This window comes from Centruroides vittatus, unplaced genomic scaffold (assembly GCF_030686945.1).
Source record: "Centruroides vittatus isolate TY-2023 unplaced genomic scaffold, ASM3068694v2 scaffold_435, whole genome shotgun sequence".
Taxonomy (NCBI): domain Eukaryota; kingdom Metazoa; phylum Arthropoda; class Arachnida; order Scorpiones; family Buthidae; genus Centruroides; species Centruroides vittatus.
Genome location: NW_027122708.1, coordinates 1,760,634 through 1,785,130, shown reverse-complemented (window position 1 = coordinate 1,785,130; position 24,497 = coordinate 1,760,634). Strand labels below are relative to the sequence as shown.

Genomic DNA, 24,497 nt, shown 5'->3' with positions numbered 1-24,497 from the left:
AACAAGGATAAATTTGGTAGTTGTCATTTCTTATGTGCGTAGATATTGAAAATAATCGATAAGAGTTGTGTCTGTAAAACAATGTTAGAGAATAAAATTATAGCAAAAATTAAAAAAAACCGAGTTAAATTATTCTAGCCCAGACATTTTTTATCCGGAACTTGGTTATGTTACGGTGTATTGTTTTGGAGAGATCTGTTGCATTTAATTCTTACCTTGCAATTGGAATGTTCTAGTCAATCGGCAACCAAAACGGTTATTTTTGAGAATTGCTCTGACAGATGCAGAATTTGGGTTTTAAAAATTTTGAACCCCGATAACTTAATTTTTTTGAATTTTGTACATAAAGCCGATAATCGGAAATTACTAAAAGATGGAAAACATCTAAAATAGGCAATTTTGTTTAACTTCTAGTTTTGACACACTTCTGTCTAGGTAGTTTTAATTCATTTTGTTTGTCATAATTATATTTAATTTTTAAATAAAATAGACCGATTTTTGCTGTTATTAAATTTTCTGAACTAAGTATTTTTTATTAAAATTTAATACTGTATTTATTGAGCTGAATAACATACTATTGATACATAATTCCATTTTAATCGTAATCATAAGCAAGACTAAGTATTTTAGAGATGTTTTTAGTTGCGGATTTTCTTTATTACTATGATTTCCTTCATTTTAACTCTTTGATAAAAAAAAGTATGAAATATATAAAATTTTAACTTGACTCAATTAATTAAATATTAAGAAGTTATTTTACCGTATTTTCTTTACCGGAAACAACTATTCGATGGTAATCATTGGCTAGCAAATCGATGTAAATAGTTATATTTATTTATTAAAGACATTGATGTGTATTGCCGTCGTACTTTATTACATAACTCTGATAAATACAACTTTTTCTTGAACAGTATTGGAAAACACCCATCCACCTAGCCCATTCTTCTGATCAGATCTTATTAGGGGAGGGGACAGACAATAACATACCATGAGCATGCCATAAAACCCGAGGGTTTTCCAACAATATGATAATTACATCCTCTATTTGTTTAGATATATGATATTTCAAAAAAGATTCTAAATTGAGCTGGCATTCTCATTGATTGTTAGAGAGCAGCTAGTGACAGCCTGCTGTCATACACATAAAAAGACAACTTAACACTCATACGCTCTCCATAAATGACAAAGGAAATATTTAACATCAACAAAAACAAATCACATTCCCCACAAACACTTGTTTGGTTAAGAAGTCTGTAAAGTAAGATGATTTTCGTGGCAGTCCTACACCTTTCCAAACAATGTAAAATTCCCAACCATTAAATGAAATGGGGGAAGTTTAAAAATGAATCGAATGTAAAATTCTGAAAGTCAATCGGTTTTTCAAAACCATCACGTCAATACAGTTGCAATAAGGGGTTCCAACAGCTGCAACATTCGTAGTTATTCGTGAAAAATCGCAGTAGATTTACACGGTCTAACGGCCATGTACTATGACAAAACTGCATTGTAAATGTCTCACCCGGAAATGATATATTGTTTCCCGGTGACGGTAGTCTCATCAAATCTGCATAAAACAAATGTTGAATAGGTATTATAGACTGCGCACACTAGTTTCGAAGATAGCAAGGTAAATTGTATCTGGGAGCAAGAACAATCAAAGGATGTGAGTCTTGCTTGGGAGAAAATGTTTATCGTGTCAGACTTTTCAAAGCAAACGGAATTATCACCTAGCTAAGTCAGCATGTAGATAAGAGACAATTTGAATGGCAAGTTCCCATTTCAAATTAGGAAATATCACATTACCACGGTGCCATAGTTCTTGCTTCCCTTGTGTCACAAATTTCAATGGTTTGGAAGAACCACATTTGTCCTTTTTAATACTTTGCACAAGATCCGAAGTTTTTGGCTGAATTTGATTCACGACACACTGACCACCCTCCAAAGCGAGGACAAAACAACGATTGTTAGGTGATGACCAGTCTGGGAAGAGTATTTTACTCAGCACAGGAGGAGGATGGTGGAGTCGTGTTTTTATTTGTTTATTTTGAACATTTTGCTCATTAATTTTTCACAGCTTTTCTTTTGCAGGAATCCAAATAGTAGAACTAGCCTGTTCACAAATCACTTCCTTAACCTTTGTATAGATCTCTTCTGGTGTGTCTCCTTGTATGATAGCTATATCAAAAATATTTTTAAATTAAAGATATGTAAGGATAAGTGCAAAATAAATGAATTTATATATACACTCAAACCTGTTTTTATGCGGTCTATTTTTGTGCGATTTGTTTTGTGTGATTTTTTGTGTGCAGTATATGAATTTCAATCAAATTGGTATACTGCACAAAAATAATTGCACAAAACACATTGCACGTATAAAAAATCGCACAAAAAAAAAGACCGCACAAAAACAGGTTTGAGTGTATAAATTAATCACGATTTCTACCTGTGAAATATTCTGCAAATTCTTGTTCGAGTTTCAATGCTCTCTCATAAGTTTTCTTTGCTAGTTCTTCATCTATACGTTTGTTCATTTCCCTATAAAAATACACTCATATAAATTTACATCTATGATTAATTTTAACTTATTTTAATTAAAAAATTTTTAAAACTTACATTATGGATTGTACTGATTTAGGTTTAATGAAAATAGCTATTGGATAAAGACCAGCTACTTGTAATCGCTTGATAGCATTTCCACTTACATCCAATATGCAATGCTTATTCTGAAAAAATAATTGTAAATATAAGTATTATTTGAAAATATCTAAAATTTTACCCTTCAAATTCATTAATTCCCTAAATACAGAGCATTACATTTGATAAAAGTACTTCATTTACAAGAAGAGAGATGACTTAACTTTTTTTAAAGTCTTTAATAGTAGTAGTAGTAGTAGTAGTAGTAGTAGTAGTAGTAATAATAATAATAATAATAATAATAATAATAACACTCAATCCACTCAATAATAATATCAATCCACAAGACATGCCAAATTTTCTTACTCAGGGCATCACCTACATGAAACCTAAAAACAACAATACCACAGACCCCACACAATACAGACCAATTACATGTCTTCCAACACTCTACAAATTATTGACATCCTGTATTGCAAACAAAATATACAAACATGTTGAAGAACACGACATTCTAACAGAACAACAAAAAGGTTGTCGTAGAAACCACAGAGGATGCAAAGAACAGTTACTCATAGATTCAGCCATTCTACGGCAAGCACACAGACAACACAGAAACATACACATGGCATATATAGACTACAGAAAAGCATTCGACAGTGTTCCACACAGTTGGCTGCTACATATCCTACACATGTACAAAATACATCCATCACTCATTGCATTCTTTCAAAACACTATGCAGCACTGGAGAACAACACTACATTTCAGGGCCCATAACACTTCCATACAAACAAACCAAATTTTTATTAGGCGAGGAATTTTTCAAGGAGATTCCTTGAGTCCTCTCTGGTTCTGCTTAGCCCTGAACCCATTATCCAACATGTTAAACAACACGCAATATGGTTACAATATCAGACATGAAAAAACAACACAGTATACACTGTCACATCTCATGTACATGGATGACATAAAACTTTATGCATCCACACAAAAACAACTTCATCAACTCCTACAAATCACACATTCATACACCAAGGACATACAAATGGAATTTGGCCTAGATAAATGCAAAACAGTTCACATAGAAAAAGGAATCCTGAAGAAAGAAGATTTTGCACTTGGAAATGGAGACATTATTGAATCCATGGAAGAGGGCGAGTTCTACAAGTATTTAGGATTCCAACAGGCCAAACTAACAGAACATGCACAAATAAAGCAAAGATTAATTAAAGAATACCAAAGTAGGTTAAATGCTATTCTCAGAACACAATTAAATGCAAAACACACAGTTAAAGCAATAAACACATATGTCATCCCAGTACTCACATATTCTTTTGGAGTTATACATTGGACTCACACTGATCTCGAGCAACTCCAAAGGAAAACAAGAACAACACTTACTAAGCATAAACAACATCATCCTAAATCCACCACAGAAAGATTAACCCTTCCACGTAAAGATGGCAGACGTGGCCTGATTGACATAGTTAACCTTCACTACAAACAAATACAGTCACTGCGAGAGTTTTTCTACAAAAAACAAGAAACATCACAATTACATAAAGCAGTAACTCTAGCAGACTCGAATAACACACCATTAAACTTACACTCACATCATATGGACACAACACAACATATAAAAAGCATAGACACCATTAAGCAATCGTGGGCTCGAAAGGCACTCCATGGCAGGCATCCTTACGATCTGGCCCAGGATTTTGTTGACAAAACTGCGTCAAACAGCTGGTTAGCTCGGGGATGCCTCTTTGGGGAGACGGAAGGATTCATGATTGCCATACAGGATCAGGTCATAAATACTAAAAACTACAGAAAACACATACTCAAAGATGCAACACTCACAAATGACACATGCAGAAAATGTCACATCATGCCAGAAACTATACAACACATCACCTCTGGTTGCAAGCTCTTGGCACAGACAGATTATTTACACAGACATAACAAGTAGCAAATATAATACACCAAGAGCTTGCGAAGAAACACAAATTAGCAGACATCCACGAACCATACTACAAATACATTCCACAGACAGTATTGGAAAACAACACGCACAAAATGTACTACGACAGAGCCATAATCACAGATAAAACAATTTACCACAACAGACCAGACATCACACTCATTGACAAACACAATAAAATCACATACATTATAGACATATCCATTCCAAACACTCACAATATACAAAACGCATGCACTGAAAAAATTAGCAAGTACACAGAACTCGCCCAGGAAATAAGGCATCTGTGGAGGATGGATAGGGTGCTTATTGTACCTGTAGTTCTCTCCTCTACAGGTGTCATACCACACACACTACACAAAAGCCTGGGCACATTAGAATTGAATAGAAACACATACATCACTCTACAGAAGGCCACTATATTGAATACATGTCATATTGTGAGAAAATTCCTGAATACAGACACACACACTGATACACTTCTTTAATTTCTGTTTTGGTTACTATGCCTTGACTTTGGTCCGGCATAGTACTTAGCCACCGGTGTTAACCGAGTATATCTAACTTAACCCAACATAATAATAATTTATAAAGTATGTTTTAACAGTTCAATTAATTTTCAATTTTTCTGTTGAGATTGATGTTAAATTTTACTAGTGATAAAAAGTAAAATAGAATTAGAATTAAAAAAAAAATTGTTCAATTATTAAATACCATACTCTTGGTTTAGCATTCTAAATTCTTTCACCATTTAAGTTAAAAAAAATTACTTTATAATGCTACAATCATCTTATTATAAACATTAACATGTTTTTCCACTGAAATAATTCCTAAAAATTGTTTTAGAATCGTATTGTGCGTAACTTTATTTTTTTTGAAGTAAATTTTCATAGAGTATTACTTAATGAAACAAAATTTAAGTTAAATTTTAATAGTAATTATAAGTTTAAGAATTATGAATGACAAAAAAATGACTTTATACAGTGTAATAAAATCCTACAGACATTTTGAACTTAAAGAAATTAAGTTTTAATTGGTATAATTATTATAAATTAAATTAAAAGATCTTAAATAATAATAATATGTCAATATTAATTATTCTCTCAAAACTTCTCTATTCTTTTAAATATTTTTTATAATAAATTTAAACACAATTCCAATGTAATATTTCATTCAGTGTTTTTAAAATATACTATTATAACAACATTTATTTTTTAAAAATTTGAGTTTTAATGAAACAGTAAAACCATGCTAATTCAGACTATTATTTTGCTTTGTATACTTTTTTTAAAATAATGAATTTGTCAATTCTAATCTGAACTTTAAAGTAATATGCTGAATTCAGTTCTCTTTTGGGTTTAATCTGATGTTGATCAGTTGTGACAACCTGTGGCTAATCTTACTTGTATAATACTTAAAAAATTTACATCTACCTAGGAAAATACATTACAAAAATAAATTCTGTAGGTGTTTATTTCTATTATTATGGCACCAGGTCATCATAGTTTGGTTACTGGTTTTTAATTGTTCTATATTGAATATTGTATATTAATAACTGTATATTGTATAGATCTAATAATCTGAACATTTTGTAATTTTGCTATTTTATTTCCCATACAAAGGGTGGAAAACCTTGTACTAAATAGTTGTTAAAGTTCATATTATTTATTACTTTCCCCAAATAGTCTATATTACTGAAGTTCTACTATATTTTGATTATTTGAGATAATGTTAGGCAGTTTTTAAATTATTGAGTCATATTAAACTGTTTTATGATACAAGCATTATTCTGGAATATAATTATCAACTATCAAATAATACATATTAAAAACCTACTTTTTCCGCTACTGCCTTTACAGAGGAAACACTTGTGCCATATAGATTGTCATTATACTGCCCAGCTTCAATAAACAGGTGATTCTGAATATCCTTTTCCATTTGTTCTCTAGAAGCAACATAGTGATAGTCTCTACCATCTACTTCATAATCTCTCTTAAGGCGAGTGGTATCTATAACAAAAGAAAAGACATGATAAATATCAATTGGACTTCTGTAAATTATTGCTTTTCCAAAAATTTTTATCATTATCTTATAATATAATCAAGATGGGTTGATAATGTTACTAATAAGCGCAGAGCCCAAATGGTTAGGAGTTGAAAGTTGAAATTTGGTACACAGTTAGGGTATGTCATGAGAATGTACACTAAGAAGGGATTTTTCGAAATTCCCCCTATGGGGAGAAGGACAGGATTAAGGCTTACCATGAAGAACTCAGCTTCTATTATACTACTTTAGATGCAGTTTTTTGCATTTTAATAGGGTATGCCATGAGAATGCACATTAAGAAGGGATTTTTCGAAATTCCCACCGCGGGGAGAGGGTTAAGGATTACCCCGAAGAACTCGGCTTCTACTGTACTATTTTAGATGCCGTTTTTGCATTTATGTGGAAAATCAAACATATTTTTAGACCCTTCTAAAAATTCTCAACGATATTTAGTATTCCATCGCATATAAAGTTGGCACGAGGAGCACATGTGCATAAGTTTGCTTTATTTGAACTCTTCATCTTAATGTTCAAATTTATATTTATGAATGATTCTGGAAGATCCAACTTATTTTTCAAATTTATTAAACCTGAAGAACCCAGAAAGAGTTACGAAAATGTTTGTTATTCATCACTTAGTGGTATTACGCACTGGTTATTGCAGTGAGTCTTATTTATCGTTATATCGGTGTGGCAAGCAGATATCTAAAAATTCTCTAATTAGTTTCGAAAGAGGGGTGACCTAATTCTTGCACTTGGTGAAAACAGGCAAGATCAGCTATAATCTAATAATCTTAATCTTTGCTATCGTTACATTTTGTTCAAGCAACGCTGGGCTCATCTGCTAGTCTTTTTAATAATTTGTGCCAAAATTTTTAAATTATCCATAAATTACATCAGATCAGCAACTACAAGAAGTATTTGATAAACAGTCCTGTTTTTAAATATTATTATTATTTATATACAAACAAAACTCAGTATTAATATATAAATCTTACAAGAGTATGTAACACATTTTAAATATATAGGGTCTTTCAAAAAGAATGCTCCCATTTTAAATTACTGTAATTATGTTAATTAGTACCCCAGAAGTATGTGATGTACATCAATTGACAGAGTAACTGTTCAAGTTTTATTGACCACCTGCATTCAAATGTCTTTTTGTCTATTACCTCTAGGAAGTGCCGTAAACAAAAATGGTGACAGTGCAACAGAGAAGGCATTTTGTGTTCTGCAGTCCACAAAGTTGGGATCATTACACAACAAGAATGTTTGCCTTACATAGTGGATCACTTTGAATTTGTCATGGATGAAATTGGACATTTACACTATCAATTGATGTACAGTATATTATACATTTCTCAAGTAATAGTTAACCTAATAACAGTAATTTAAAATGGTATACAGGGCTTTCCAAAAAAAAATAAATAAATACTATGTTGTTTTAAGTACTTCCACTCTGTTATAAATGTATTAATAAGAAATCTAAAAGTATGAAACAAATTTAAAATCCTACAATATGTTCTATGAAAATGTAACAGGAAAATAACAATAATAAAAATTTATGATAATTATTTTATCATTATAAAAATAAATGCAAATGATAACAATAAAGATGAATGGTGTCCTACATTCAGCAGTTATAAGTAATACACAGATAAGAAAATTATAGACCACATATTTTTATGTGGCTTATAAATGATTTTCGATATTTGCTTGTACCAGTAAATATAGGTGGCGTATGCGTTGACCAAAATGGCTGCAACAAAGGGTATAGTGTGCCTGACAACATACGAGAGTTACTTGTGTGTTGTCTTTGTAATAACTTTTCTCTCTGTAGTCAAAATGTTTTATCCACATTTGTGTCCAACATTAATCCTAGTTGATTTCGTAGTTGTTTAAGTCATGATGATTACACTTTGAGACATTTTAGAATATATGGTTGATCGAAAAAGATGTCTTATAGAAGGAGAGGAAATGCTAAAACTGATAACTTCATATCTATCCACCTCTTTCTCAGCAAATAATTCACTTCAGTTTAACCAACATCTAATTTTGTTGAGCTTAAAATTCCTTTATTTTTACAAACGTTTTCAACCTATCTAATATAGGCCATTGTCAGGTTTAATATTATAAATGTTCCAAAATGGAACGTACCATTTTTGAATATTTTACATATTTAAAATTCAAAAAAATAATTTAACTTTAAAATAAATTGAAAGTGTATATATTAAATAAATAAACAAACAGATAAAACATAGAAAACAAAGCTAACTAGAAAGAAACATGATTTAAGTGTTTTTAAGCCCCATTTTTTTTTTCTATTATACATTTCCATGCTGTTGAAAGCATTAGCATCCCTAGCATTTAGCCAATGGTTTTTCATTTTACTTTTATAAATTTCCACCTTTTCCATCTCCAATGCAATGAATGGAGAGTGCACCATTTTAATGACTTTTGCCTCTTCCCATTTTACAACCACTAATATTGTGTTGTTGTTGTTGTATCTATGTTCTCATAGACATACCACCAGGTTCTTCTAGTCACACAAATATAATCTTTTTCGATTCCTAACTGTTAATTTTCATATGGTATTTTATACAGTAGACCTTCCTATAACACAGTAGATAAGTTCCGTGTTATATGAATCCATGTTGTACGAGTCACTTAAATACATGAGCCAATCACAGCCTGTGCACGAATTATGTTATTGAAGAAAATTAATGTTATCGAAAATTAGTAATTGTGTACAAGTGATTCCTTCACAAAGCATGTTGGTCTGCATTTTGCAGGTTGGTGCAGTATGTTAGATAAGTGCTTTTATAGCCCTATACATTATGTAATACATATAGATGTTCACATATGCATAAATTCATAGGTGTCTGTATATAATTTTGCTTTTTGAAGTGGGTCCATAGATCTCAGTAACTAAATCCAAAAGTTTTCAAACTACTGAGAACCAACTAGCAAATTTGAAACTTTTTTGGTTACAGCAGATTTTGTACATTTGAATGCTTACCTAATTTTCATCATGTTTGCATTTTTAAGTCAAGCATGAAGTGAAAAATTTCTTATAGAAAAAAATATTATCAATAAATATAATAATAGTTGAGCATTATACTACAACTTTCTGCATAGAAAGTCTTATTTTATAATTAGAAACATCAACTAGTTTATTTCTGAATGTAAAAAAAAAATGCTGAATTTTGCCAAGCATATATGTGTAACATAAGTCAAGCAAAATGAAATGCTTTGAAATGTCATAATGAAGCCATTCAGATAAATTGACTGAAAAGACCAATATGATAATAATATCATATTATATATTATACAAATATACATTAACCACAATATAGAAGGATTATGGCATCAACAGATTAAAATTTCTGACTTATTTACAATTAGTAATTAGATGTTATTTTAATGATAGTCTTATTTGTATGTGCACAATGTTATAGTATAGTGTAAGAGCAGTATATAATAACTACTGAAAACTTTTCAACAGCATTTGAGTTTTCTGAATATAAACATTGATATATCTGTAGTCTAAGTTCCATGAATGGAATATTTTATAATCAGAATAACTCATTTGCAGATAACTACAGAAATCCTTGATTTAAATTAAGTGTAAACTTAAGCATTTTTATTTTATTTTGTTCTACAAAGTACAAAGTGAAGAACTGTAAAAGTGTCTTATTAAAAGGGCCATTAGAGCAATATATATAAACAGACTATTATTAGAAAATATCTTTTTGTTACATTTGTGAAGAGCCTAAAAGCAGAGATAGCAAACCCTTTTTATATGCTACTTTGGCACACAAAGTCTGAGCATTTGTAAGGTAAGCATATTGAATTTAAAAAATTATGCTTACTGAAACTTTAGAGTTTGAACAATTTTCAGTTTATTTTTTAATCTGCATCTATTTTAAAATGATAATTAGTTTTATTATTATAAATTTTTCAAAATGAATATAAAAAAATCAGACCAATTTTATTAATTATTATATGAATAGTATAATCCATAAACCATGTTTACATTATATTCTAAACTGATTAGAATATAAATGTTTATAAACAATAAAAGTTCTTCCAACTTTTTTATTAATCATCTTACAGGATGATTCACTTGGGACTGAATACTTATTTTATTCAATACCTCATGAATGCATAGTCACATTTGAATAACATGCAATATAAAACATACCTTGGTTGATTGCTTTGTCATGAAATAAAGAACTGTTTTGTGTTTGTTTCACACTCATATTTTCATTTTATATGGAGATATTCCACATAAATGTCTTGAGTAAATCACAATGTATAAAGCTATTCAATGATGTCATATCAAAAAATATTAATAGATGATCATTGCACTGTACTGTACATTAGTATGTTTTAATTCCAAAATGTTAATTGTAAATGAAACTATCATCTTGCAGAATGGAGAGAGATTTTTATGATTTACATTAGAATTTAGAGAGAATAATGTTTTGCATTTGTCTTAATTTATTGTTTCAGTTCTCATCGATGATTTTAAATATGTACTGGTAATACAAACATGTAAATAAATAAAGAATATACTTACGAGGTACACAACTTCCAAATTTGTCAGGATATTCTGACATTAGATCATCGTTAATCCTGTCTTTTAAAGGGCCTAATATGATGACAGGCCTAGTGTATGTAACTGTAAAAAATTATGCAGCTTAAAAATGTTATTTATATATGTTAAAATTTTTTGTTAAATATATTTTCTCCTTACTTTCTTGTTGAGTTACTGCTTCATAAGAAAGTACAGGTTCATCAGGCCCTCCTGAAATATTATAAAAACATTAGGAATAGAGAGAGGGGAAACATTTCTAGTTCAATTTTTATAACATACATAAAGAGACTATAAAATAGTCTCTTTATGTATAAGATTATAATCATTACTCAAAAAATTTTTCTTGCATATTTATTTTAATAAAAGCTAATACAGGCATACTTCTTTAAGGTACTTTAGAATACCAAATAACTAATTTCAACAGAGGTAAGAAATTCAATCACATAAAAAAAAATCTTTTAAAGTGCTTTGCTTTAGAATGCTTTGCTAATATGACACTTTTTAAATTCTATTCATGTTTATTATTTCTGGTGTTTGCCTTGCTATTAATGTTCTTGGGATTTGTTTTTATTTATTCTTTTTACTTTTGTATCTTTTTTTATAGTTAGCACTAGTGTGTACTTAATAAATGATAATGTAAACATGTTTAGGTTTTTATATGCACTGGCATGTGAAAAAGGCTGTTATTTGCTTTAAGGAGATATTTAATAGCTGTAGGAGCCAGACAATTTAACTTTCAATTGTCCGATATCATTATGATTATAATTTTATTTTAAAATGAAAAACAAATTTAAATATTACTATAACCAATAGTTCTTCTGTTCCATAAAAAGAAATTAGCTATATATTAAACTATGTAGTACAATTAAAAAAATTATTTTATTATTAATAATTAATCATTTTGTTTACTTGATTACAAGTAGCATGCTACAGTAAAAAAGAGTAAACAGATATAAAATTAAAATTAGGTCAATAGTGACATTTTTAAGTAATAATAATGCTATGTCATTAGTTTTTAAAATCTTGCCACTCAATTCAGTACTTTATAGTTTAAAAATCTAACTATTAAAAAACTTTATTCACCACTATATTGTAAATTATATATATATTTCAGTAAAAAGTGACTCTTTTTAAATTTTATCTTTGAATGGAATTTACCATATTTTATGGCATCTAAGACACAACTTTTGCCCAGAAAAAAAGGGCTCAAAAATCATTGTGCATCTCATATGCTACGGGCAATCACAACTTCTCATAGTGAATTCCCCAAACTTTCAGTAGGTTATCTGTCTAATCCAACTCTTGAATAGACTAACACAAATATTTTAATGGTAAATTTTAATTGTAAATGACTTCTTTTGAACCTCTCTTTTTTTCCTGATAAATAAGTGTGCATTTTAATTTTACCTTTTTAAAAAATCAGAATACAATAAAAAATTTGTGGTCAACTGCAAAAGGCACAGCCTGGCTTAAATATAATAAAATAAATTTTTCCTAAATATTCTATTCTGTGTTGAAATGAGTTTGCATATTATATGCTGTAAAATACAGTATACCTAACTGATGTCAGAATGGACTTATTTAAAATATGCTAAGGTTAATAACTATATATTATACACAAATACAAGTTTTGCTATGAAAGTATATAGCAATGATACCCAAACTGTTTGTATATTCCGCATATACAGAAATTACCCATATTTTTATTTTATCATTTATAAGTGATGCGTCAAATATGTAATGGATTCGGTAGCTGATATTTATAAATCAGTTAACCAATTTCAAGAATTTCCAGTTTTTGCCAGCACTAGTATGTAATATCATTAAAAAAAAAAAAAAAAATCTATATTACACTATTATACTTCACCATGTGGTAATATAGTGAGATGTAGTACTGCAGCATAACATCAATAATTTTTTTGTATAACTGGATAACTATAAGTTTGCTTATTTTTATAAATATGTCAATGATATTAAAATAGTCAATTGACTTTATAAATTTTCAGTTATCCTGTGAACTAATTCCTAACCAGTAAGACTATTCTTCAAAACCTAAGAGTAAATGATGCAAATTTGAATATCTTCTAATGATATCTGCAGGAATTATACTTTTTTGACAAGCAATTTTGTTATTAAAATCTTTGCTTTGCAAAGTAAACTGAAATTTAATAAATTACCTTAATGGCACAGTAAACACGTAATATATAAAAAGCAGAAATAAATTTGCCAGTTATTAACTGTATATTTTGTTTGTTGCTTTTGGTGTACTATCTGTGGAACTGCTCAGTACAGGATTATCATTCTACAGTGGTGGCCAAAAGTCCTATACAAGTAACCCTAAAATTAAAAAAAAATTTTTTGTTTGTTTCAACTCAATACCTGAAACATATTATTTATCACTGTAAAAGTAATTTGATGCATATTTAAGATCTTTTTGTTGTTACTACAGTTATGAGGCATTTGGTTATTTAAAGCAAAAGCATCAACAAATATCAACCATACTATTTTTTAAGGTTACCAAACTTAAATTTTATTTTAAAAACATTTTCTGCTCATTTTGAGCCATCTTCAGTTAAGAACAGTTTATATAAAGATTAAATTTGCTAACTTCAAAAAGCAATATAATTGATATTTGTTCAATTATGGTGCCAAGTTTTGTGAATCATGAAGAACATACAAACATTATTATTATTATTATTGTTATGTTGGGTGTAGTGGGTTTTACTCGGTTGATACCAGTGGCTGTGTACTATGCCGGACCAGAGTCAAGGCATAGCAACCAAAACAAAACTAAAATTAAATAAGTGTGTCAGTGTCAGTCTTATTATTATTATTATTAAACCTATTATTTATTGACATTATTTTTACAGCTGAAATTAAAAATATGTAGTGAAAAACTGAAGCTCAATAAACTAAGTTGAAATGGTTTATCAATGGATGTACAGCTGAAAGAGATTTTGAGAAAGTATTGTGTTCCTGCAGAATTACAGGAACACAATACCATTCTTGTAACTTCACTTCTATAAATGATAATTTTTTCAAACTTAAATTCATCAACAAATTAACTTTTCTATGATACCTATACTTGAAATATAATATTGTTTAATGAAAGTTGAGTTGAAACAAAAAAATTTGTCACCACTGTAATTTCAATTTTATATTAATGTGAATAATATATTAAACAAATAAAATCAATTCCACATGAAAACTGCAATGCTTCCTTCCTCAGTAAAATTGATTATTTTGAATGTAGTTGACTTTCTGCACGTTTCCATTAATTTTTGTTAATAAAATGGAGAAAACACTGAGATCGGCATTTTCTCCATTTTATCATACAGTATTAGGTGTAAAAATCATCCCATTGATCATTAATCTTTGTTAATAAGATGGCATAACTGATTAAAAATAATAAACATTGCTTTGAAGTTCAACATACTTAAATAGCATTGTTCTGTTGTATTATGGTATGTACTGTACAGTACACAGTAACTGATTACAATCTACATATTTATGTGACATTATGTAGACTTAATGGAATACAGTTTCCAAGACCATCCCATATCACCAGTACTTTTTATATTTGACTTGCACAGGAGCACTGAAATGCAATTCTGTCATAAGTTGGGAACTACCTGTATTTAATAACATTATAAATTATTATTTTGTTGTGCATTTTCACTTTAATAGAGATTTTATTTTAGACAAAGTTTTATTTATTTATAATGATTACTTAGGAAAAATACTACACATTCTTCTACATTTTATATTCTCTTATAAAGACAAAATGAAGTAAAAAATTAAATAACAAATTTTAAACATAAGATTGATTTAAATTCAATAGATTTACATTACAATTTGTAAATTAAATAGCCATTAACTAATGAAAAACAACAATTTCTTAATTTTATTTTTTAAACAAAAAATGATTTTTTGACTTTTTGTTGTTTGAACTGATATTTTCTGTTAAAAAATAATTATTTTTTTTGAAGTTTACCATATTTAATAATTTAAAATTTTTTATGATCTTATAACTATTTCCATCCTTATCAAATATATTCTATAATATTTTTCAATTTATAATTGTAACCATATAAAAAAAAATCATATTTAACTTACCACATTTACTTATGACTATAATAAATAATTTAAACATAATGTTATTTAAAATATCTGTTTATATGAAATTTACAAGAAATTCAAATACTATTTCATACATTAAATTTAATAATCAAATGTTAAAATTATGTAACAATTACCATTTAATATGTAATTTGCAGCCAAATTGATTTAATGATACTTTGTGTTTCTAGCTCAAAATTAGTCAATTCTACAATACACTCAAACCTGTTTTTGTGTGGTCTATTTTTGTGCGATTTTTTATTTGTGCGATTTGTTTTGTGTGCGGTATATGAATTTCAATCAAATTGGTATACTGCACAAAAATAATTGCACAAAACACATTGCACGTATAAAAAATCACACAAAAAAAGACCGCACAAAAACAGGTTTGAGTGTAGTTCAACAACATTTTTGCTAAATAAAGTGTAAAAAAGCTTTTCTCATTTTAAGTTTATCATAATTTAAGGATCATTTAAATATAGTTTTATAACAAAAGTACAGTTCATGTATATAAATTATTTATTTATACTGTATAAAAGTGTGTGTATATACATGTATACAGACACGTGCAGACACACTTTGATTTATTGTCATCATTTGTTCACATTTGAAATTGGCACTAAATCAGTATAATGCTAAATTGAAGTACCTCAAACAGTAAAAATTATACACACCATTAATAATGACATCTACATAGTTTGATTTTTATCATCAAATCATGTGACTCAGTGTTGCAATGAAAAATTGTAATTTAATACCATATTTACTTGAATATAAGACACCATTGAATCTAAGACTTGGCTTGGCTTAATTTCTATATGCTCATCCATGGATTTTTCTTTTTCTTCTTTTGAAAAAATAGATAACTTGAAACAAAATGTCAACTGAACTGATTCTGTTGATGTAAATTTGTTCATGTTTACTGCAAGTAAAGTAAGTTAAATATCACAGTCTCCCATGGTAATGAAGTTGAAAACCTCTTCACTTTGTGTTAGGCTCATCTGAATCAACACTGGGTTTGATGCTCACATCTTTCCACATCCTTAGTACTGTTTAAAGCATCAGAAATGCTAAATTTCTAGCATATGCTGCACAACTTTCTAAGATTTTCATTCAAGTACTTACAAGGTTACTTTAATAGCCTAAAGAGATTGATTTCTCAACCTCTAAAATATTTACTTTTATAAATATTAGTTTAATAAAATCATCAAAATAATGCAGGAAAGTCACAGTTTTGAGTCAAGCCTTGACCAAGGTGGACCTAAATGGTAATAGCTGAACAGTTAAATAGTTTTTAAAATTCAGTGACATGGCACTAGAGGTTACTTACTAATTATTATGTATTACATTGAATCTAAGACATATTTTCAGAGATACTACAAGAGAAAAATGCATCTTACATTTGAATAAATATGGTAATTCACAGATACTAAAAGATTTCTCTAATATTTATAGGGAAAAATCTATTTATAAATATTCATTGGTGTTTTAAAAGAGCCATATTATTTAGGTTTGACTTCAATAAAACCTATTTTATATGTTTAATTAAATATCAAATAGAAATTAATTTATTATGCCTTTTTAACTGAAAAAAATGGAATTACATGAATCAGTCTGACAGGTTAAAAAATTTAGCTAATAATCAGTTTTATTGTTTCTACAGTAAGTTAGAGATCGACCAATTAGAATCCTTCAATGTATCTCTCTTTCTTACTGTAATGGAAGCTTGTACTGTACTTTAAATTCAAGAATCTCAATAGAGATTATTTAGAGAATGCTCTAGGTCACAGTGAGAATTCAACAAAGAAAAGTACTTACTCTGTATCAAAATAAAAAATATTGTGATAATGATTAGAAGATAAAAAGCAATAAATTGAATATTGCAAATAATTTTCAAGCATGAGTGAAATCCCATTCTATTTATATCTTACAGATGTATTATAATATACACTCTGTTTTGATTGTTTCAGTGAAGGCAATGTTGAAGAAATATCCTATTCTTCACTCTGGACTTTAACTTTAATAAAAAAAATATAGGATTTATTAAGAGATTTCACTCTTTCTGTTCTGCTTCTGGGGTATGTTTGGTTTATCTTTGATTGTAGAAAGAACACAAAAATATACACGAAAATTTAAAAAAAATTCTCATCTCAATATCTGTGCCTATTGAAATTTCTTTGATAAAATCCAATTCTTCCATTTCAGGATTTCAATAGGCATGGATATTGAGATGACTATCAAGAATGAGAATTATAACTTCAAAACGAACCTGTTACCGGCGTTCTTTGCGAACCTGGCAAGTCCTTTTAGACGCGCATAGACGATAACCAGCACCCGGACACTACAGCGCATGTCAGCCATGACGGAATTCGACGAAGCGGTTCGGTTTAAAACATTCTATTCTATTTTTTCAAATCTTCCATCTTCACCTGAAGAAGAACTGTTATAAGTTCGAAAACGTTAGTGAGACGCTCCTGAGACGATTTTCGCAAAGAACACCGGTAACAGGTTCGTTTTGAAGTTATAGTTATAGTACCCAGTGTTAGTAGTGAGTAGAGCAGTAAGAATGAGAATCCTTTTTAAATTTTTATGTGTATTTTTGAGTTTTATATATATATATATATATACAAAACATGGTAGAACCTGTGTTTATGTCAATGTAGATGAAGCAGTTTTAATGCTCTTAATAAATGTGAAGCATATTACAAAGAGAGAACATTTTTTAATTTTCTGTGCAACAAAAAATTACAATTTTTTTATGAAAATGTAGTTAAACTAAATTGTAAATACAGTATTTTAACACACAAATGTAAACTTACTTAAAATGAAAACTACCTTTATATTACTTTAAATTATGTGTAACAAAATTTCCCTATAGCAAATTTTTTTTCCCAGGATTTGGCAACTTTGTTATATAGAAGTTTGACCATATATACATATACATTGCAAGTCCATTATAATGTAATGCAAGTCTCAAGTTTCATAAGCTGAAATGACTAAATTATTGCTTTGAAGCTTTATTGACTACATTAAATATACTACTGTATATTTAATGTAACCAATAAACATAAAATATAGATTTCTTCTATTTTCAAAAATATTGTATAGAAATATAAACTTTACACCTTTATATGTAATTCTTACATTTTTTTCCAAATTACTGTATTTTAATTTTATGACTAGTAGGATATTTTTTCAAATATGCTGTTTATAGCACCAACTTTGCCTACTGCAAATATTCCAGAGATAAGGACTTACCTCACTTTTGTCCCTTAGAATTGACAGTTGAGGAAGGAGAGAAAAACTGAATTTTGTTTATGATACTTTGTGATTTTACAGTAATTCTAATATTTTAACAATGCATGGATAGATAATCAGGAGTTTGGTGTAAATAACTTTTCTATTTAAAGGTATTTTAGATTTTGTTTGATTTTAAAAATTGCAAACCTATTAGCCTAATTTAATAGACTTAATGTTCCATTGTCATTTGTTGGCAGAAATGAAAAACTATTATACTTTACCTTAAGTTATAATACAGTGGTTGATCGGTTAACAAATCTAATCTGTTCCAAGACTTTGTTCACTATCCGAATTGTTCATTAACCGATTATCGATTTACCATAGGTTTTTATGGGAATTTGATTAATTCATTCTGGAGACTCCAAAAAATAAAAAATATATACTTTCTTACTACATTTATTTATATGTAATAATAAAAATACATATATACACAGTCTTGCATTTTTATTAGTCATGTTTTTTCTGTTTGTGGGGGTTAAAGAATATGTCTAATGCCAAGTACTTTTCTCTCTTCAGGATTTTCCAGAAGTAATTAATAGCATTATAATTGTAGAGATCCCCAAGCCTATTAACCTCAACTTGGTTTGGATGCCATTCTAAGACCGTTGTTCTGACATCACCCACTTCATCAAAAGATCTTTAATAGCAGATATCGGCATTAATCCTCTTTTTCAGAAGAAAACATATGTTGCAGAGTTTCTTGGTGTTCTTCATTCAAGAGTTCTTGGTGTTCTGTTATCAGATCAGTTTCAGGTTCCATTATGAGCTCTTCAATGTTCTTTATTTCTCAGATGTGATTTTTGTTACTCCTGAAGCTGCTTGAGTTTTCTTGATTATACTGTATCTTCCTTAGATAAGATTGAACTGCAGCCTACTGTAGAACTGTTCAAGCCATACTGCCCAGCAACATCAGACATCTTCCCACTCTGCCCCTGCTATTATACTCTCACTTTTTGAAAATAAAAACCGATAGAAAACTTAATGAGTGTCCACCTGACAGTCTTGCAAATACTATAAAAAAATTGTTTCTGTCAGAAAAATAAAAGGCTGGAATTACAAGGGAGAGTTTCAAAGTTTGGAGGAATACTATCCGATCAGTATATACTGGGTTGAACGTCGATGTCGATGTCTCCCGTGCTCTGAAAAGTTTCAAATTCTTGCCTGAAGACAAGGGAAGACCAATCGGTATTCATTATTTTATGTTGCTTCTTCTTGTGTTTGTTCTGTGAGGTGTTCGTTTTCTGAACATAAAAATCTTTCACAAAAGTGTTCATTAACTGATCACACACTGCAGTTTTTCATTTCTGAAACAAAATTTATCTTCTGAGCTAATTTGTCTTTATGATGTTTCCACTTTTTGTTGTTTATAAATACATACAAAATACTTAAAATATGATCATTTCAGATATGATAGAAATGAATGCTAAGTATTTAATATTTAATTGAAAATTGTAACTATTTATGAGTTATATTTGTCTTAACTTAAAAGATATATCACTCAAAATTATTTGAAATAGTGATTGTCAAATATGTATGACAGTACAATATATAATATAGAAAAAATAATATTGTTACTACAGTAATTGACTTTGTTTATGCTTTGTTCTTCCATGGTACTTGAATGCTCTGAACATATTCCTACTAGATGAATGAATTATTTTATTAAAAATCTGATCAATAATCATATGGATGTTATCAACAACATGATATAAATGCTTCACTTTAACATTAAGATTACAATACGCTTTTACAAGCTTTAAAAATAATTTATTCAATATAATTCACACAAATTTTCTTTATTTTAAAATAATTCTAATATCCAAATGTTTTAATACTGATACTAGTTTTTTGGGTTATGGATGGGGTTAACTGGAGTTTCCCAATGAGGTTAGTATTGACCTCTTAGGAATTGATAAAACTTGTGTAAAATTTTTTTATATTTACAAAGTTTTTCTCTCAAATAAATTTAGGAAGATACCTTTTAAAAATTATGTAGGAGACTGTTGCACATATATTTATATATAATATTGAAGGGAGTCGATACATGAAAAAGGTTGAGAACTCCTGGACTAGACAATAATTAATGAAACAAAGTAATTTGGTTTAAAGATAGATAGATAGGCTGGCATCTTCTACTGAATTTAATAATTACATTGTTTCTTCCTTACTATAAATTAATCTGTATGGTTATATTATTCCAATAGATGAGTCTAGAAGTAAAGATAGTGAACTAATGTATCTGCATGGTAAACAGAAGTTGCAGGTTTAAGTCATACTCCAGTTTGATCTTTTATTCCAGATTATTCTAAATTAATAGAATTATTAAATTTACTACAGTGTGTTTGGTCTAACTGTCTATCTTTAGACCAAATTAGTTTGTTTTGTTAATTACTGTCTAGCCCATTTACAACCAATAATGATAATCATATAAATATTGGATATTAATATATCCAATTATATATGGCATTCAAGCCTATATTTATGTAAATAATTATAATTTTTAGACTAGGATTCTAATATTCATTTGTATATTTTAACATAAAGTAAAAAAAAAATTATCAAAATAATAAATTTCCATGTGTAAATAAAAAATAAATATAATTTTAATTCTTAGTTAGTTAGAAATTTTCAATGAAAATATCTCCAAATGATGGAATAACACTTTGTTTAAAGAAAAGTGAAAGTGTATTTGTATTCTTGTAATTGCTTTGTTTTAAAATTGGAAAACCTAAACAGAGTTGATTATTTTAAAATATTTATTATGGTACTCTTTATTACGATGTATTATTGTATGTTATGAGAAAAGATGTAAATTGAGCTACAAATAAACAAACCTGATTCGTATACAAATATTTGCAAATACAGATTTGTCTAGAGCAGTGGTCTCCAAAAGTGGGGTTTGCAAAGTGATACTTGGGTTATGCCAAGTTTCCCTTCAAAGTACTGTATGTGTGCCCTATACAGTCAAAATACTGTAATTCTAATTCAAAATGTAAATAATAATAATAAATAATTATTTGATTTTTGACTACACACACACATATATATAATATGTGTATTATATTATAGGGAGTACAACTTATAATTATTTTCATCTTAGGGGTACGGAATCAAAAAAGTTTGGAGATCACTGGTCTAGAGCAGCAGTCGGCAACCTTTCTGACCTCATGAACCACTAAACTCACAATTTTGAATCCCGCGGACCATTATCATGAATTTTTTTAAATGATACAAAATCTGTAGTATAATAATGATCATAAAAGTTCAATTTTACTATATTAATATGAAACTTGCGTGTTTAATTATAAAAAATTAACGCAAGCCTAAAGTTCATTGCTGCTTGTTTGAAATAAGTTTATGGATTATTAGCGCTTTTCCATGAAAAATGACAATCGCACTCACAATATTGTTTATTGTTCATTATTTATTGATAACAGTCACTTCGTATTTGGCTTTAGATTCAAATAAAACCCCCAATGAATGAAAAACAGCAACTAAGCATTTTGCATTTCTTTCATAATACTTTGCATAATCTTCAGTTGATCAATGTCCAAATTTCTCCATGGACCACCGGTTGCCAACCATTGGTCTAGAGTACTGATGAGATAATTTATACTGTGTCTATTGAAAACTTCAGTTCATAATCCAGATAGTTATGTTTCTGGACATTAATTAAAATTTTATCTGAATTTTATTTTATTAGTTCAAATTCACTAATTATTGAGATTTTCCAAAAGATAGCAACACACTTACCTGTAGTTCAAATTCTATAATAATTAATTAACTTATTCAAGTAAAGGGCTAGCAGTAATTTCCATTAATAAAAAAATAACAAAATTGACTGAAGCCAAAAACAAATAATATAAGATTAGCTTTTTTTGCCATGAAACACTATTTACAATTTTTCAGTGTAATGAAAATAATAAAAGTACAGATTTATTGGTAATATTATGATTATAAATTAGAGGAAAAAATACCAGTAAAATGAAATATTAAAAAAAATAAGCTTTTTTTTATAAGAATAATTTTTCAGATTTCTAATATTGGTCTCATATTCTCATAAGACTATATATTTCATATAGTCTTTATCTCTGCATTTCTTTTTCTGTACTCATCAACTTTGGATAGCTTTCTAACAATAAAACAAATGCATCATTTTGCCACTCACCTTATTTTGATGAAATAATTAAAAGGGCTTGAAAATTGTGAGTTATACATAATCCAAAAAATTATATTAAAAAGTTTATAAGAGTTATTTAAAGCAGTCTATTGGAAACTTCAGATGAACAACATAAAATATTGGTACAAGTAACCAGTATAGATTGTATTATTTTTGTATGAGCCTGTGCAATAGACATCTACAAAAATTCAAATGGTTTAAAAGTTCCAAAACTAATTTGTTATAGAAATCAGAATCATTCAATTTTTCTGTTCCCGAGGAAGGCCATTCAAAATGGCCGAAAATGTTTAGAAAAGTGAATAAAGGTGAGAAAAGTGCATTTTTAAAGGTTTTTGTGCCGAAGCTTGTGAACAACATGAAGTTATATAGGATAAAACAAAATTAATGTTTATTACAATAACAGAATTGAAATTTTTATAACAACAAAAATTTAAAAATAAAAAGTCTGTAGGTAAAATATTTTTTTTTTCAGATTATCACTTCAACTGCAAATGTCAAAAATAAATTCAACAGCAGGAATCTTGGAAAGACATTTTTTGGACCCTTGCGGTAAGAAACATTGGAAATATAAAACCACCATATTACAAATATGGTATACACTAGAGTGTCAATTATCTGAAAGCTGATCAACCAAAATGTCGGTTAACTGAAAGTGTTCCAGTCGGACTGTGTCGTGCTGAATCAAATGTTTTTGATACTATTGGGTTGTTCGGAAAGTAATTTCGTTTTTTTATTACTAAAGGAATTAGATGTATTTTTACCAGTCAATTTTATTTTAAACCACATTTTCATTATATACTTTGACAGCTGACATTTTAAGGCTTATTTGTAAAAAATTTTGTTTGATTCTGTACAATTGTTTTTTTTCGGTGACCCATCAAATATGGAAAATCGAAAGCATCATTTTCGGCATATTTTGCTTTTTTATAACTAAAAAATCAAAATGCTGTTCAAACAAGAAAAAAATTGTGGTACATGTTTGGAGAAAATGCATTGAGAGAAAGACAGTGCCAAAACTGGTTTACAAAATTTCATTCTGGCAATTTTAATATTGAAGATACACCACATTCTGGATGGCCATTTGAAGCCAATGAAAACAAAATAAAGGTACTGATTGAAGCAATCTGCCGTATAACAACACGTGAAATCACTAAGAGATTAAATCTGTTAAATTGAACTGTTTATTACTTAAAACGAATTGGTTTCGTTTCAAAGCTCGATATATGGGTTCCACATGTTATTAAAGAGAGATGCTCACTATGGTGGGATTTTAAAGAAATTTGTTTTTGAGCTTTTACCAGACAATTTAAAAATTGATTCAAAAGTGTACTGCCATCAAGTAAACAAATTGAGTAATATCATCAAACAGAAAAGGCCAGAATTGATCAACAAACAAAGTGTAGTGTTTTATCATGATAATGCCAAATTTCACACAAGTTTGGTAACTTGTCAGAAACTGTTATAGCTTAGATGGGATGTGTTATCACACCAACCATATTTGCCAGATCGGGCACACTCAGATTATTACTTGTTCTGGTCTATACAAATTTTTTTTTAACTGTAAGACATTTACTTGAAATGACAATGTCAAAAATCACTTGGATCAGTTTTTTGTAAACAACGATCAAAATTTT

General features: G+C 28.8%; 1 protein-coding gene across 10 annotated transcripts in view; it reads right to left on the bottom strand.

The window, feature by feature from the left end:
- Nucleotides 1–812: 812 nt before the first annotated feature.
- The window catches only part of dlg1 (discs large 1), a 286,896-nt gene continuing 263,211 nt past the window's right edge, over nucleotides 813–24,497 (bottom strand). For all 10 annotated transcript variants that reach the window (XM_067287114.1, XM_067287120.1, XM_067287116.1 and 7 more), the window contains 6 exons: nucleotides 11,424–11,474; nucleotides 11,247–11,348; nucleotides 6,455–6,627; nucleotides 2,614–2,723; nucleotides 2,444–2,535; nucleotides 813–2,175 (listed from right to left, as the gene is read on the bottom strand). In XM_067287114.1, coding sequence (XP_067143215.1) covers nucleotides 2,069–2,175; nucleotides 2,444–2,535; nucleotides 2,614–2,723; nucleotides 6,455–6,627; nucleotides 11,247–11,348; nucleotides 11,424–11,474 — 635 coding nt within the window. In that variant the 3' untranslated portion in view covers nucleotides 813–2,068. The remainder of the gene's footprint in view (nucleotides 2,176–2,443; nucleotides 2,536–2,613; nucleotides 2,724–6,454; nucleotides 6,628–11,246; nucleotides 11,349–11,423; nucleotides 11,475–24,497) is intronic.